The sequence below is a fragment of the Porites lutea genome, chromosome 4, assembly GCF_958299795.1.
Source record: "Porites lutea chromosome 4, jaPorLute2.1, whole genome shotgun sequence".
NCBI lineage: Eukaryota > Metazoa > Cnidaria > Anthozoa > Scleractinia > Poritidae > Porites > Porites lutea.
Genome location: NC_133204.1, coordinates 10,172,601 through 10,188,012, shown reverse-complemented (window position 1 = coordinate 10,188,012; position 15,412 = coordinate 10,172,601). Strand labels below are relative to the sequence as shown.

At 38.1% G+C, this 15,412-nt stretch overlaps 1 protein-coding gene across 1 annotated transcript; it reads left to right on the top strand.

Annotated features, from left to right (window-relative positions):
- Window positions 1-28: 28 nt before the first annotated feature.
- Window positions 29-14,883, top strand: LOC140935770 (COP9 signalosome complex subunit 4-like). Its single transcript, XM_073385335.1, has 10 exons — window positions 29-331; window positions 1,356-1,507; window positions 2,225-2,328; window positions 2,998-3,151; window positions 3,827-3,977; window positions 5,950-6,034; window positions 6,191-6,276; window positions 6,495-6,610; window positions 12,818-12,902; window positions 14,152-14,883. The coding sequence occupies exons 1-10, from the start codon at window positions 178-180 to the stop codon at window positions 14,283-14,285; spliced, it is 1,221 nt and encodes a 406-aa protein (XP_073241436.1). The 5' UTR covers window positions 29-177; the 3' UTR covers window positions 14,286-14,883.
- Window positions 14,884-15,412: the final 529 nt, after the last annotated feature.

Here is a 15,412-nt window from a genome sequence, read left to right as displayed (position 1 = left end):
GTAGTTTGATTGTGGGATGAGTATTCTTAACTAAACCGTTTGTCTTGTTTGGATTCGCCGAAATGTTAATTACATAAATTTCATCGACTTTGGGATTTCAAATGCGTTTTTTAGACTTTTGACACCAATTGTGCCAATTCACCCCACCCTACAGAGTACTAACGTTGTCAAAGCAAGATGGCGGCTCAAGTGAAGCAAATGCTGAATTCTCTGTCCAATGCCGGTGGTTCACACAAGGATATAACGGGGAAATATCGAGAGATTCTAGAGAAGATTTTTAAATTCAATGATGCGTCTCTCACAGAAGGCCTCAAAACTTTCATTGAAGCCGGTAAGTGTATATTTTTTTTATGCAAAGTCTCCTTGCCTCAGTTTTGGAGTCCTTTAGCCTTTATTTTAAATTATCCGTCACGTTTGTGCTGCGAAGCTGTCAAGCCACCTTAGCTTGTTCTGTAATCTAGTAATACGGCACAATTTATGTTTCACTAAATTCGGTGCTTCGAAATTCTTACTATCAATCCTCTTTTTAGTCTCAAAGAAAAACCCCCTTAGAGAATTATAATACAAGAATTTCACAAGTTTACTACTTTTAATACACTGTTACAGAAGTCCAAACATATAAAATATGGGTGTATTCTGTAAATGCCCCAAAATATGGGATTTGGAAAAAAAAAAAAAGCTGTTTTTTTTTTTAAATAAACTTGTGTGAAAAATTTCAAACCACAGCTAGAATTAAACTTAAACACATTTATATTAATTTTTTTCTACTTACAGTGGAACCTCGATAGAATGAAGTGCCAACAGACTGGCAAAATGTGTTCACTATAACAAGGTTTCGTTATATCGAGGTCCTTTTCCATATATTTTACCATTACTGGGGGTAAAGAAATGGTTTACCAAGGACTTGGCAGGGGTTTCAATAAGCACTGACGGCCGACAAAACGCATCGGCTAATAAAGAAATATTCTGTCAAAACTTTTGTTAAAATTCAATTCGCTGGACCTAGACAGACTTTTTGCTTCATATTTAAAATATTTAAGAAAAGTTTGGAACTTACTGTGCATTACTTGTCCAAATTGATCGAAAATACACTCTCTTTTGTACTCAATTTAGTGCCCTGAACACTGGAAATCGCATTTTAGGGCATCGAAATCTCGAGATTTTCAAGTAGTACAGACCCCCAGACGCCTCTAGAAGAAGGGGAGTAAAAGCCTCTTTTTGATACAATTGGTTACTTTTTTCAAACCTGCTGGCTACTTCAATTTCTATTGAAAACCCGACTTCATTATATGGAGGTTTGTTATACCGAGGTTCCACTGTGATATAGCTCATTGTAAACAACCTCTATATTCCAGTTGTTCATGAGAGCGTCAGCCTTGTTGTATCAAGACAAGTCTTAACAGAGATTTGCAATCACATTCCAAACATGGATTCATCTATCGCCAAGCAAATATCACACTTCATACTTGACAAATTACAACCCAGAGCCATCTCCTTTGAGGAACAGGTGAGTTATTGACGGCTTTTGACCCAGAGGAATAACTCTCCATTGTAGCACAAATGTCAACATTGTTTTCGTTGTGTGTTTCCTATCAAATCATTGATTTTTCAACATAATAAATTGTTGCATATCAAGAACAGGGGTGTAACCATCCCATAAACCTGTAGGCCCGGGCCTACAAAAGTTTTGGTTTGATCACTCTGCCACTTGTTCATTGTTGGGGTGAGCTAAAAAGCTTAAGAGGTGAAAGTGTTGGTCAGGTCAGTGAGTACTAGTCATGCATGCAATTTTCAGGATATGTGGAAATGAAAGTCATACGCCCCTGAAGAATAAATTGTTTTGCGTGGTAATGCTACTAGCAAGCTTGAGCAACCATGACAATGCTAAAGCAATTAAGTTTAATAAACAAACAAAACCTCTGAACATGCATCACATTTTTGGTAAATTTCTTTGCATCATTGCATGACTAACATTATCAAACTTGATCAGAATGGCAATTTGATCATTGCTTTAATCTACTAGATCTTCTTTTCATCAATAGCAGTTGTTGTGAATTTGATTTCAATGAAAATACCGATACAAAAGTCTCAGTGGAACTATTAAAATTAATACTCTACTTATCATCTCAATAGTGTCATTAATCACACAATACCACCACTACCCTGTGCACCACTGGGGCCAGCTCATTTGTCTGTTGTTTTTTTTTTGCAATGTTTGTAATAGGTTGCAACAATTAGAAAACATCTCGCTAAAATATATGAAGAATGCCAAGAATGGAGAGAAGCAGCAAGAGTATTGACTGGGATTCCTCTGGAGACTGGGCAAAGGTGCTGTGAATCAAAATAAAATTTCATCTTCTGATATTAAAATAGTGAAAAAATAACATTAAAATGTAAAAACATTAAAGTAATTAATAATAATAATAATAATTTATTATAAGCATAATTGATAATTTTATAATTTCATGTTTATGGTAAAGAAGTTTCATTTGAATTGTCTTTTTTTATTTATCAAACCTTATTTGATAAAGAGACCATCTTAGGGTAAAATTTTGACAAGCAACGTGGCTTTGAAACAGTGACATAAAATGGCTGAAATGGTGATAAGCAACATAAAGATGTTTTGAAACTGCAACAGTGACAGACACAAGAAAAAATGCAAGAGTAAATTACCAGCAAGAACATGGCTTTCTCCTCACTACTCGCAATTATGGGTTTTAAAATTCAGATGAGGAGCATACTTACCCCTACTTCAAAGGTGTCATTTTAACTTTTGCTAAGGTTCCTAAAAGGTGTAAATGAATGTAGGGACTCTCATACTGTCAAGCTCATTTGATGCTTACTTTTAAAGGCAAGGGTTTTTCTTACCTACCGTTTGTTAACAAGAAAGAAGGAGGACTTTAATCAAAATGGAAGAATAATTTGATGGCTATTTTAAGCAGAATATTATTCTTAACAATAATAACATAGAATGTTTTCTCAAACATCAAATCTTAGGCAGTATTCAGTGGATTATAAGATGGAAACTTACTTAAAAATTGCACAGCTGTACTTAGAAGATGAAGATCCTGTACAAGCTGAAGCTTACATAAACAGAGCATCTCTGCTTCAAACCGACACGAAGACCGAAAAACTGCAGATTCTTTACAAGGTACATGCTGACAGTAGTAACTATAAACAGTGCATCAGAGTGGCTAGATAACAAATAGATAACATGTTTCTATTGTCTTGCAGTTATACTTGTAAATTACGTCAAGATGAGATCGAATGTTGGCTGCGTATTCTTGCTAATTTGTAGTCTTATTAATGTTTCTACCTTTATAGACTAGCCATTTCTATAATAATTTCTAAGAGACTGTTTACAATGCAGTGTTGCTCTTTTTTTTTACAATAACATCAAAAGATTCTAGCATCAATTCATTTCCAGCAAAGTTTTTTTAGAAAATCACATGCAAGAGACAGATAAAAAATTGAGACAGAGGGAGAGTTCATTTGTGACACAAGTCCTGCTTACCACTAAGATTAGCGATGTCAAGATTGCATGGTGATAACTAAAGAAAGAAGGTGAATTCAGTCCTGTTGGACCTAGCCTGAAATTCATCCGATTGCTTCGAGTCATTTTCTCCTCTTACTGAGGGAGTAATAACGACTCGAAGTAATCGGATGAAATTCAGGCTATGTTGGACCTAGACTTCTTCTACTATGTCCCAAACAAGTAGGTGATAAAGAGAATTGGGAAACTGTGTCCTTTAAACAAGCGTAAAATTACCATTTCTATATCACCCTATAAATTTAATGTGCAAACATTATTATTTTTATTTCACAGGTATGCTATGCTCGTGTCTTGGACTACAGGCGTAAATTCATTGAAGCAGCACAGCGTTATATTGACCTGTCATACAGAACTGCAATACATGATGAAGAGAGAATGACAGCACTAAAGCATGCTCTGATCTGTACTATGCTTGCTTCAGCAGGTGTGCCAGCTGCTCTTGTAAAATGATACCCTAGGCTAGTAAGGCCCAGTTCAAACATTGAACTTTTCATGTAGAGCTAAACCTAATCCTTTCAATTAACTGCATGAAAAGATCAACACTTGAATCAGTTAAGTCCAACATATCTAATTTGGGTCAACCCATGAATTAAGTTTGAGTGACCTGCATGAGAATTGTGACTGCAGAGCAGCTTCCTTTGAAACGTCAAACTTTTCATGTGCCAAACCTGATGCCTAAATTACTGGTAAGCATTGTAGACCGTTGTACATAGAGTACTAAAGTGATGACGTCATAAAAATGAAATTTCTGAAATTATGGGATTTGTCAGGATGTTTTGAAAGAACAATGACCAAGAGGCCTAATTGCCAAAAATGAGCATTTCGCGGCTAATTGTCTCTGAGATCGTAGCCCAGTTATACTCAGAAAACTCCATACAAACCCTTCTAATTTTTTTTTGGGTTGACCCAAAAAAAATTTAGAAGGGTTCGTATGGAGTTTTGTAAGCATAACTGGGCTACGATCTCAGAGACAATTTGCCCCCAAATGCTCATTTTTGGCAAGTAGGCCTCTTGGACATTGCTCTTTCAGAATATCCTGACAAATCCCATAATTTCAGAAATTTCATTTTTATGACGTCACACTTTAGTACTCTATCGAGAAAATGTATTGAGTATTGTAAATTCTGTAAAAACGGATTTTTTAATACTTTCTTCCGCCTTTCACATACATTCTATTTTGAAACTCACCCCAGTCCTCTCTCAAAAATTAGAGAAAATGCGTTTGGTGCGCACTTTCTGCAGCTCTACCGCAAAAACGAGTACGGTGACCCCCATTTTTTATTTCATGATTTTAATAAGGACAGTGCTTCCTATCGATGAGAAAAAAATTGGCACAACTCTATGTTCAGTTTTTTGGCAATTTTACTAAATTGTACGGATTTAGCCATCACAGGTCGAAACGCGCGTGTCCAATTTAATTCTACTTTGGAGCGTAAAGTAAAAGCAAGGGCATTAAAAGGCATTTTTCCTGTACGTAAGTGGATAAACAATACATTTAAGTCAAATTCTGTGTGATGCCACATGCATCATCGAAAAAATCTCTCTTTTTTGTCTAGTTTTGGGCTGTCCGCGGTTTTTGTAAAAGGGTCCTAAATAGCCGTATTTGTCAGCATTGTGACGTCAAAATGAGCACGGTGACCACCACTTTTTATTACTTTTTTATCATCTTCTTGACTTGTTACATCAGTGCACCAAGTTTTAGCTACAATCTATGTTAGGTTCTTTTACTATGGAATCACCTTAAAACGTTACTTTAGGAGAGGTGTGGCCAAGTTGTCAGTCCCTTGGACTCAATAAGAAGTTCCAGGTTTTGTGTTGTGCTTTGCCAACCCACAGCTGGCTTTGTTTCTTGGAAGTCCCAGGTTCAACTCTCTTGTCACATGTGTGAATGGCCAACAGTCTTCTCCTGCAAATTGGGATTTCTAAGGAAAAATTGGTCCAGTTTGCCATGTTCTCCTTTAAGTGGTAGGGTGTCAAAATTTGAGTACATGTACTGTAGGTGGGGAAGGTTGGAAAGTTGGCTGTTCTATGTTTCATTTGTAGGCAGGTACTGTGCACAGAGTACCTTGGTGTCAGTACCCAGTCCTGGCTACTAATGAAACTCTTCAGTTCCTAAATCATGTAGAAGCATGTTGGCCTATAGTCTCTGGCCAAGGGTGAGGAGCATGGCCGTGCAATAACATTTGTTTTCTTATAAAAGAAAGTTTGCTCCATTATCTCTCTCTTAGGTACTAACTTGAATACTGCAGGGGGGACCCTGAAATGCACTAACATCCCATCCGGTAGTAGCGACCAGAATTTTATTTCCTCATCCCTATACTTTAGGATGTGGATAGTTTCACAACAATATATATGTAAAGTGAAATGTGCATGCTTTAATGATTCTATATTATCAGGCCAACAGAGATCAAGGATGTTAGCCAACTTGTTCAAAGATGAACGCTGTCAACAGCTCCCTGCCTATGGGATTTTAGAAAAAATGTGAGTTGTGCCTGTTTTACTTTTATACTCATCAGTTATTAAAAAAAAAATTCTGATTCGATAACGCAGGCTTTCTCAGTATTGCCTGAACACTTACATGTAGGTGCTTTCATGGCACTGATACTAGAAAAAACTCCTGAAAATCGTTTTCTTTAGGTATTTGGACAGAATAATTCGGGGACCAGAGCTTCACGAATTTGCCAACATGTTGATGCCACACCAGAAAGCAACTACGGCAGACGGTAAGATTTTTAACTTTGTATAACGGTGTTTCATCTGGTTACTAAATCGTTAGCTAAGGCAAGCAAGCAATGGCTCCAGGCAAGCAAAATGTAAGAGATTCTTGTCAAAAGGTAAAGGTGGAATTCGAGCCCTGTTTACTAGTTGCTTCTTGTTAAACTATGATGTGATTTTTTTGTGATATTTCTCCTCAAAGGTGTGTTGTTGTCTTTGTTTTAAGGTTCAACAATCCTTGACAGAGCGGTGATTGAGCATAACTTGCTGTCTGCTAGTAAACTTTATAACAATATCACTTTTGAAGAACTTGGAGCTTTATTAGAAATCCCACCTCCCAAGGTAAGTTTTACTTGGTCTCTATCCATGACAGTGAATCAAATGTTATCACGTTAGTTACCAGTCATCACATTAGTAGCCTGCGAGCAAGCTCTCCGGGGCTTTCTGGCGGCGGGGGTGGGAAAAGGAAGGAGAGCATGTAACTACATCTCTTCCCCTGTAGCTCCCCGTTGACTGAGCTGTCAGATTTCCACCCATCAGTGCGAAGCGGAAATGAATGTGAAAAGACATTAAAAAAAACACGTGCCAAGGGTAATGATATCATTAGTAATGTCGTCTTCGCCAATCAGTATTTCGCATTGACTTTTTCAATGCTGATATTCAAATTCCAGAGACCTAGTTCCAAGCTCTCTTTCTTTTTCCTGCCCTGCTGCCAGAGCACCCCCAAGAGCTTGCTTGCATGCTACCATGTTAGTTATTAGTCTCCCATGGGAGAAGACCCGAGGGAGACCACAAAAGTCCAACACATCATAATTATAAAGTCACTGCGAAGCTATTTGGCAGCATGCAAAGAAAGTCTTATCCGATAGCCCCGGGTTAGTGGATTTTACTATCGGGCCAGTGAATTCTGCTCTTAGCTTGCCCGCCTGGCAATTGAAATTTTTTAAGGAATTCTAATCACAAAAGAACTGTTATCAACCCTGCTCATCATCAGGCTAGTTAAAATGACTTTTGGGCTAGTACATTCTAACTACAGCTTGCCCGAATGGCAAGTTGTAAAACTGACTTTCTTTGCTTTTCTTTGCACCCCGTTTGGTGAAAAAAAATCGTTCAAAATCCTGAGCCTTATTTCATCAATGGTTAAACATGCGTGGTGGAATTAGCATGCGATCAGGCAATTATGTTTTTTTTTCCTTTCAACTTCAACTTTATTTATTAAAAATAGTATTACAATAGACTGGCCCACAAAATAGCAATTGCTAATCTAGGCAGACCAGTTAAAAGAAAATTTTAATGAAAGGAAAGAAGGGAAATATTTTAAGTTACAATAATTTGTATTTCTACCTTAGTTTTGTTTTAATTACCACTGCATCTAAGGAAAAACGAAAAAGGAATTGATGGATTGCGGAAAGCATATAATTTTATACAGAAATTACTTTGAGAGACATAGAAATATAGGGTGGGCATGATAAGTGATTGCATCTTAAAATTTGGTCTTCTTTTCCAACTTTTTTTTAACCACTTTTAGATAACTGTTCAATAAGAACAGAAAAAAACTAATTGATAATTAATTCTAGTTGATTTAGTGAGGTGACAATAATTCAAATAATGGAGAACTGTTCCATATTCTTACGTCAAAGAGTATATGTTTAAATAAAAAAATGTTGGTGGAACCAAACATTTTAATTTTTGATTAAAGTCGTTTGAAAAGTTTTTGAAGTCGTTTTCAAAGTCCCGATAATTGCAGAATCTGTAGTCAAAACTCAGAGAATTTTTCATTGCAGAATAAATTCGAATTCGAAGTTTCTGAAGATCGCGGTATTTTTAATGATTTTGCCTATGTTTGCTTTTAACTAGCTTTAAGCTAAAAGTTGGCAAAGAAAAAGTCTCGCTTGTTGACAAAACCTTGGCCTCATAACATCTGAACAAATATGGTAAATCACGCCTGCAAATTTATAGTGACGCCAAAACTTGAAAAAAGTCGAGTCACTGTTTTTCAAGTTTGCCTGAATACAATCCATGTTGATATTCTTCTGTTTGGTCCATCTGCGCCTCTTGATAGTTTTTTTTCTGTATTTCTTTTTTGTTCTCCGCCAGTTTCAAGCTGATATTTTACTATTTAAACCCCGAAAATGACCAACATCTATTTTCTCCTACAATGTCAATACATAAACAAGAGGAAAGGTTATGAGAATATATCAAAGGGACATTTACAGGAAAAACTGGCGTTGATCTTTAATCAAATTCTATCAACTTCTTCAAGTATGGGGATCAGTGTGGAGAATTTTTTTGTGGTCATTGGGAAGGACAAAAAATGGAACGTTCCTAGGTGTCTTTCTAACGATGGATTTCCACTGTCGTGCCATTTTTACGTGCGTACGTACGTTAATTTTACGCGCGTAAATAAAATAGAGCCAATGTTGGGCCAATATATGAAAGGCCGCGCGTAAACGTTAGGTTAAACGAGCTTCAACTTTTACGCTGTAGGTGGACTTCCACTTTCGCCTAACTTTTTAGTGCGTACGCGCGCAAAATTTACGTGCGGAAATAAACTAGAGGCGATGTATGAAAGGCCGCGCGTAAAACGTTAAGTTAAACGAACTTCAACTTTTACGCATCATTTTCAAAGTCCCCATAATTGCAGAATCTGTGGACAAAACTGCAATAATTTTTAATCGCAGAATAAATTCGAATTCGAATTCAAAGTTTCTGAAAGATCGCGTTTTTTAATGATTTTGCTTATGTTTGCTTATTAGTAGCTTTAAGCTAGAAATTGGCAAAGAAAAAGTCTCGCTTGTTGACAAAACCTTGGCCTCATAACATCTGAATAAATATGGTAAATCAAGCCTGCAAACTAATTGTGACGCCAAAACTTCAGAAAAGTCGAGTCACTGTTTTTCAAGTTTACCTGAATACAATCTATGTTGATATTCCTCTGTTTGGTCCATCTATGCCTCTTGATAGTTTTTTTTCTGTATTTCTCTTTTGTTCTCCTCCAGTTTAAAGCTGATATTTTAATATTTAGCCCTTTAAACCCCAAAAATGACCAACATCTATTTTCTCATACAAAGTCAATACATAAACAAGAGAAAAGGTTATGAGAATACATCAAAGGGATCTTTACAGGAAAAACTGGCGTTGACCTTTAATCAAATTCTATCAACTTCTTCTCTATGTTTGGAGATCAGTCTGAATTAAGACTTTCTTTGTGGTCATTGGGAAGGACAAAAAATGGATCGTTCCTAGGTGTCTGTCTTTAGGTGGATTTCCACTGTCGTGTCATTTTTACGCGCATACGTGCGTGAAATTTACGTTCGCAAATAAAATAGAGATAATACATGAAAGGTAGCTCGCAAGCGTAAAAGTTGAACCTCGCTGAACTTCTTGTTTAAGCTCAGCACTTTTTATCTTGCCTCTATCTTATTTTCTTGATTAAAATTTACGTGCGTTAACGCGCGTAGCCAAAAACGCGTCAGTGGAAATCTATCTTTAAGGTGGATTTCCACTGTCGTGTTATTTTTACGCGTGTAAATAAAATAGAGCCAATGTTGAGCCAATGTATGGAAGGTTGCGCGTAAATGTTAAGTTAAACGAGCTTCAACTTTTACGCTTTAGGTGGACTTCCACTTTCGCCTAACTTTTAAGTGCGTTCGCGCTTAAAATTCACGTGCGGAAATAAAATAGAGGCGATGTATGAAAGGCCGCGCGTACACGTAATTCTATACATTGCCTGCATTTTATTTACGTGCGTACGCGCGTAAAAATTACACGACAGTGGAAATCCACCCTTGGAGAGAGTTGACCGTCAGGGTCCTTGAAAAATCCAATTGATGCCTCTATAAGATTGACACTCCCCAAAATCGGTAGACTACGAGCAGTCTCTCTTTTTTCTTGGTCCGTCGAGCAAAACGCTCGAGACACGCAAATGACCACGCGCGTCTCGCGCCTTCGCGGCTCAACGCTCGCGCGCGCGTGCACTTCCCTTACTAAATCTGAAGAAAAAGAGAGACTGCTCGCAGTCTACAAAATCGGAGACCGAGAGCTATCCTTTACCTTTCTTGAATCCTTTTCCCAAGGCGGACACTTGCCCAACCTAGTTTACCCTGAGTTGATTGTCTTTGAAGAATCCAAAGGACACCTTTTCATCGATAATAAACTGAATAGAAACTGCGTTCTAGCGCATAGAAACAAAGCAGAATTGTTTCTGGTCGTCCATCTGTATGACAGAACAAAAATACTGAGAACTTTAAGTATAACGTGAAAGGCCTGCTAAAGAAGTCTTATTTTAATGGTAACACCATAGGTTATTGTCAATTGAATGGAATCATAAGTTAGATGTGTGTCACAAGTCTCCTAGACTGTTCACAGTCCTCTATTTTTCCGTAAAATCATCGAGATCGAGCGCTTTGTGTTACGGGCTGCCATCTTGCATGAGTGTCAAAACTACTTAGGGGGAGGAGGCGGTTTGGGAGCTATAATCCCCGACGCCCGCCCCCTCGGTACATTGGAAAATCTAGATACCCTTGACGGTAAGACGCGGTACATCTAAACGATCTCACGAAAAAATAGGGGACTGTGAACATTCTACAAGTCTCCAATACCTTGAATGAAACTGGTAGTTGTGCCTCGCAATATATTTTGACATTCACTAAATTTTATCTAATTAGACATCTAAGAAGAAATTCACGTTTGGAAAAGATACTGAAATATTGTTTTAGTGTTTTTGTTTTACCACAAAACAGAATATTATCCCCATGTCATTGCCAATGGATAGCTAACATCCATGTATTGGTGTTGCAATATACAAATGTTGGACTGTTTGGCCTCCTATGTTAACGTAAACCTCTTTACCAGTGTATCGTAATGAGGGATTTTTGCATAAAGTTACTGTGCAAAAGTAGCAAAAGCTAGTCGAGGAGAAGATTATTAATGAATAAATAAGCTAAAATGGTTTTATCACAACACTAGGCTACTGTTTTTTTGTAAAAGAGGAAGAAAAGAAGAAGAGAAATAGAAGTGGTTACGGTGCAAACTCAGGTGCTATTATATCAATGTCAAGGTGATATTTCGTTTTCGATCAAACATTTCGGTACAGCGCAAAGATATCGGTGCGTTTATCCGGTTACCTAACTGTTTACGATGAAAAATAACAAGAGTTAGATAAGAAACACAACTAAGTATGTTCACGTTCAAAGCCAGATCCTAGCAAAACAACAGTTTAAAATCCTGAAGAAAATAAAATCTTCGAAGCATGAGTTGTGAGCTGTTTGTGATAAACCTAAGCGTTTGCGAATCATGAAACCTTTCAAAAATTTGTACGTCAAATATTATTGAGGAAGTTCAATGCCGCGGCGTCTTTGAACCTACCGCGAAATTAGGCAAATGTTTTGTGTCCAACAGCTGTATTGGATCTTATGGGCTGTATATCCAACGCCAGCTGTATTTGAAGGTTTACGTTCTTCACGTTATTTTCCTGTTGATTCGCCCTTGGTTAAGGATTCATACTATTTTCTACGAATATTTACGAATAAATAAAAACGCACGCACAAGAATGATCTGGTGGGCTCTGTGTCATTTGAAAAAATGTATTCTTTTCATATTTTAACTCGGAAAGTGAGTGATGGAGTTCTGTAAGTTAATTCTAACTTTTGAGTCCGTGGATAAATTTCTGTTGTGTGACCATTCAAATGAAATCTTTTCAACAGTACTTTCACATAGTGCTGTTTGTTTTTGCGCATTTTCGAAACGAATTTTTGACTTAGGCCACCCCTGGTAGTGAAAGGGTAAAATCTTTCTCCCCGCTCCTTTTTTTTTCGTTTTTTCTCGTGTTCTGTTTCTTTCCTGGACGGCTCTGATGAACCCCTAAAAGAGTTCTAGACTAGGGCGGCTCCAGGAGAAAACATTTAATGTTCCATTTGTTGTGTAGCATCTACCTGACTGCTACCACTAGAAAAGCTGAAAGATCCCTACATGTATACGTTCAGGATTTTTGCCCGTGTATTTAGAGATTATTATAACCGTTTCACTCTCAGAGCAATGATACAATCGGAAATGGAACTTCCTGAAACCTCCAGTCAAATCTCTAAGGAGGTTGCATGGCCGAGTGATCTCGTTATCTGGCGGCCCTGCGTCCGAGGCCCCCTCCGACGCTCCGATCTGTGACTAGCTGGATTAGTTTCTCGGTCGTCATGAATTCATGTACGAGTAAATAGCCAACCGGTTTGCCTCCTACCAGTGGGGATTTTTAATGCTGTGTAGCGGTGCACTTTCACCATAAACAAACATATACGTTTTATCTTTATTTACTTTATTTCTTCTTGTGCATATGAATGTTATAACGTTTAACGTTTTCACAATAACGTCCCGGTTTTATTCGCTAAGCCTTATGTAACTTGGTGATACGAGTGTTTGAACGAAGCAAACTGCCGAAAGCTCCACGCAGAGCGATGCAAATAACGGATGGTCTGAATGTATGCTTCAGCAGCCTATAAAATAGCCAAGCTCATCGATTATGACGAGTGCAATCCAGTGCGATATTTTCTCTTTCAGGCCGAGAGAATCGCTTCACAGATGATTTCCGAGGGACGCATGTCAGGCTCCATTGATCAGATTGACGGAGTTGTACATTTTGAAAGTAAGTCAAAGCGTTCTTCTCAGAGAATTTCACCTGTGTTAACATTGCGTAGTCTCCTTCGCGGCTGTTTCATGGGTCTCACGCAATGCTCCTCCCCGCAAATTAGGGAGGAGCGTTGCGTGACGACCCTACAAACAGTTACGAAGGAGACCATACATTGGTCTGCAGATCATAAAATTCTTCTTGAAAACATTTTAAATTGTACTTAAACCATAAATAAGGACGTCAAAGGTTAGAATTTCACCCTTTTAAAATCATTCAGGACTAGGAGAAGAAAAGCCTGTTTTCCACAAGATCTAGCGTTCCAGGCCAGGCCGCGTGTATCCCCTATCGGGTTGCGGAAACATTGTTATTCATCGGATATGTCAGAACCGGGCGCACAATTCTGTTTTCACATAAGCATCCTCGCGATTTGCGAAAAGATTTAATTCTGGAAAGGATTTTGTTGTTATGATGTTCACAAAACTGGCTTTTTCCGATCAGATAGCCTGAGAAAATAGCCGACATTTCGCGACGTCATCCGGCATTGGTTTCCCCGCGAAATGAAGTCTGAGAAACGAGTGCAGAAATTCCGCATTGATGACTTGGCTCCGCCCAAATCTGTATCGGTCGGCTGTATTCTCAGGCTACATATCAGAGTCCACCCCTAGTCCCATTTTGAAAATGAGGGTAGACGGGAAAACCGGAATTGGTCCATTGCAGCTCGATCCTGAATGGTAGACGAAGAACCACAGATCTGCATCAGGCCTCGCTTTGACAAAGAGCGGTTCGAAAAATGGCTTTTCGTTTGGGTATTCCGCATTCGAGGAAGTATGAGGGGAATGGGCATTAGCTTTCGGCGAAACGCCTTCTGGGATCGTTTGGGCAGACAAGCGTTATTTATGATTGGTTAATGGTTGCCTTGGATACCATCGACCAATCATAACTAATTGAGTTTCTAAAGTGGGAATTGTTTCTAGGGAGACCAACAAGGGTTAACCCTTTCACTTTCTGAGTGAATGAAGTCTTGTAAGGTGTGGTTCTAACTTTTGAGTCTTTGGACGAAACCGTATGGTTTGCGGACGATTCAAATGAAACCGGTCTGGCAGTACTTTTACGTGGTGTTATTTGTTTTTCACCATTGCACAAAATTAAATGTCGAATTTTTGTCGTATTTCGAGTTTGACTATTTCTCCAAGTGAAAGGGTAAACTCAATGCAATTCCCCCGTATAATCCATACCCAGCGCTTTATTTCCGGGGTTTCCGCAGCTCAAGAAGTGTTGCCTTCATGGGACAGACAGGTCCAAAACTTGTGCTTCCAAGTCAACAATGTCATCGAGAAGATTAACGTTCACGCACCGGATTGGGCTGAAAAGTACCTAGAATCACAAATGTCTACTTAAAAACAACTGATCGGACTTATTCGCGGTATACGTGAAAGCAACGAGGACGTTACTGAAGGCTTTGACGCGATGAGACACCATCTCCTCCTGACAGAATTGCGACTAGGAGACATTAGTCCGGATCGTGTCATTAAAATTAGAGACCTTTTGATTCGAGGGCGAGAATGACTAACTTGTACGAGATTTGACTTTCACTTTTTTTGCGCATTCTAAAAATAGTCTCCCCAGAAAGCTTCATTTTACTATTTTTCTCTGTAAAGGTTATCACTGTCATCTTAAGTGAAGGAGGTTATGTCCTCTCCTAATCGCAAAATGATAAAACTTCTAACATTTGATAACTCGTTTCCGCCACTACAACAAAAACTAGTAGTAGACTGACGACGACTATCACGTTTTCCCGCCAATATGACGCTGGTTCACCCGCGTGAACTACTTTAAAGTGCGCTACTTTCACTGAGAAAATCTCCTACTCGTTGTCTTCCTCGTCTTAGATTAAAAACTAAAGGTCGCTAATAACAGCTGTGACGAAGACCATAAAGATTGTCATAGAAAGGATATTCAGGACTTGTTTTGTTAATAAACGGTAATTTTGCTACGAGCGGCGGCTGAAGTGATAGTCTGTTATCAATCTCATTCAGAATTGTTTTCATTAACACACATTGCCTTCAAGTGTCAACAGTCACTAATTAAAAATCCAATCGCTTGGCCATTGTTTTTGAGTTCACAAAAGTTATATTTTAAATCTGCAAGAGTTTATAAAATGTTTTGGTTTAACATTGTAATCTTCATCTTCGAACGGAGGCTTTTTCGCTTGTTCAAAGCCACTCATGCGCGAACTAAGATAAAGATTGATATGATTTTGCCATGCATGGATAAAAATTCCATTTTTATCAATCTTTTTTTAGAAATTTTTCTTAATTTGGCGTTTGGACTTGACGAAAACAGGAACTAATGCAAACCAAAAGTTTCTAATGGGTTCAGGGAATATGGGACAAAAACTGCGGGATTCTATGGTAAATTTTTAATGTTCACTCTGATCCTTACTGATAATATCTTTTTGCTTTTGACTTCCTTTTCATGGCCATGTATTTGTTTGAAAAAATTACCCCTTTTTGAAATTTGAATTT

Coding starts and splice junctions, on each gene's coding strand:
- LOC140935770 (XM_073385335.1), top strand. CDS start 178: ATGGCGGCTCAAGTGAAGCAAATGCTGAATTCTCTGTCCAATGCCGGT. Junction 3,978..5,949: donor TACTATGCTTGCTTCAGCAG/GTGTGCCAGCTG, acceptor CTATATTATCAG/GCCAACAGAGATCAAGGATG. Junction 6,277..6,494: donor GAAAGCAACTACGGCAGACG/GTAAGATTTTTA, acceptor CTTTGTTTTAAG/GTTCAACAATCCTTGACAGA.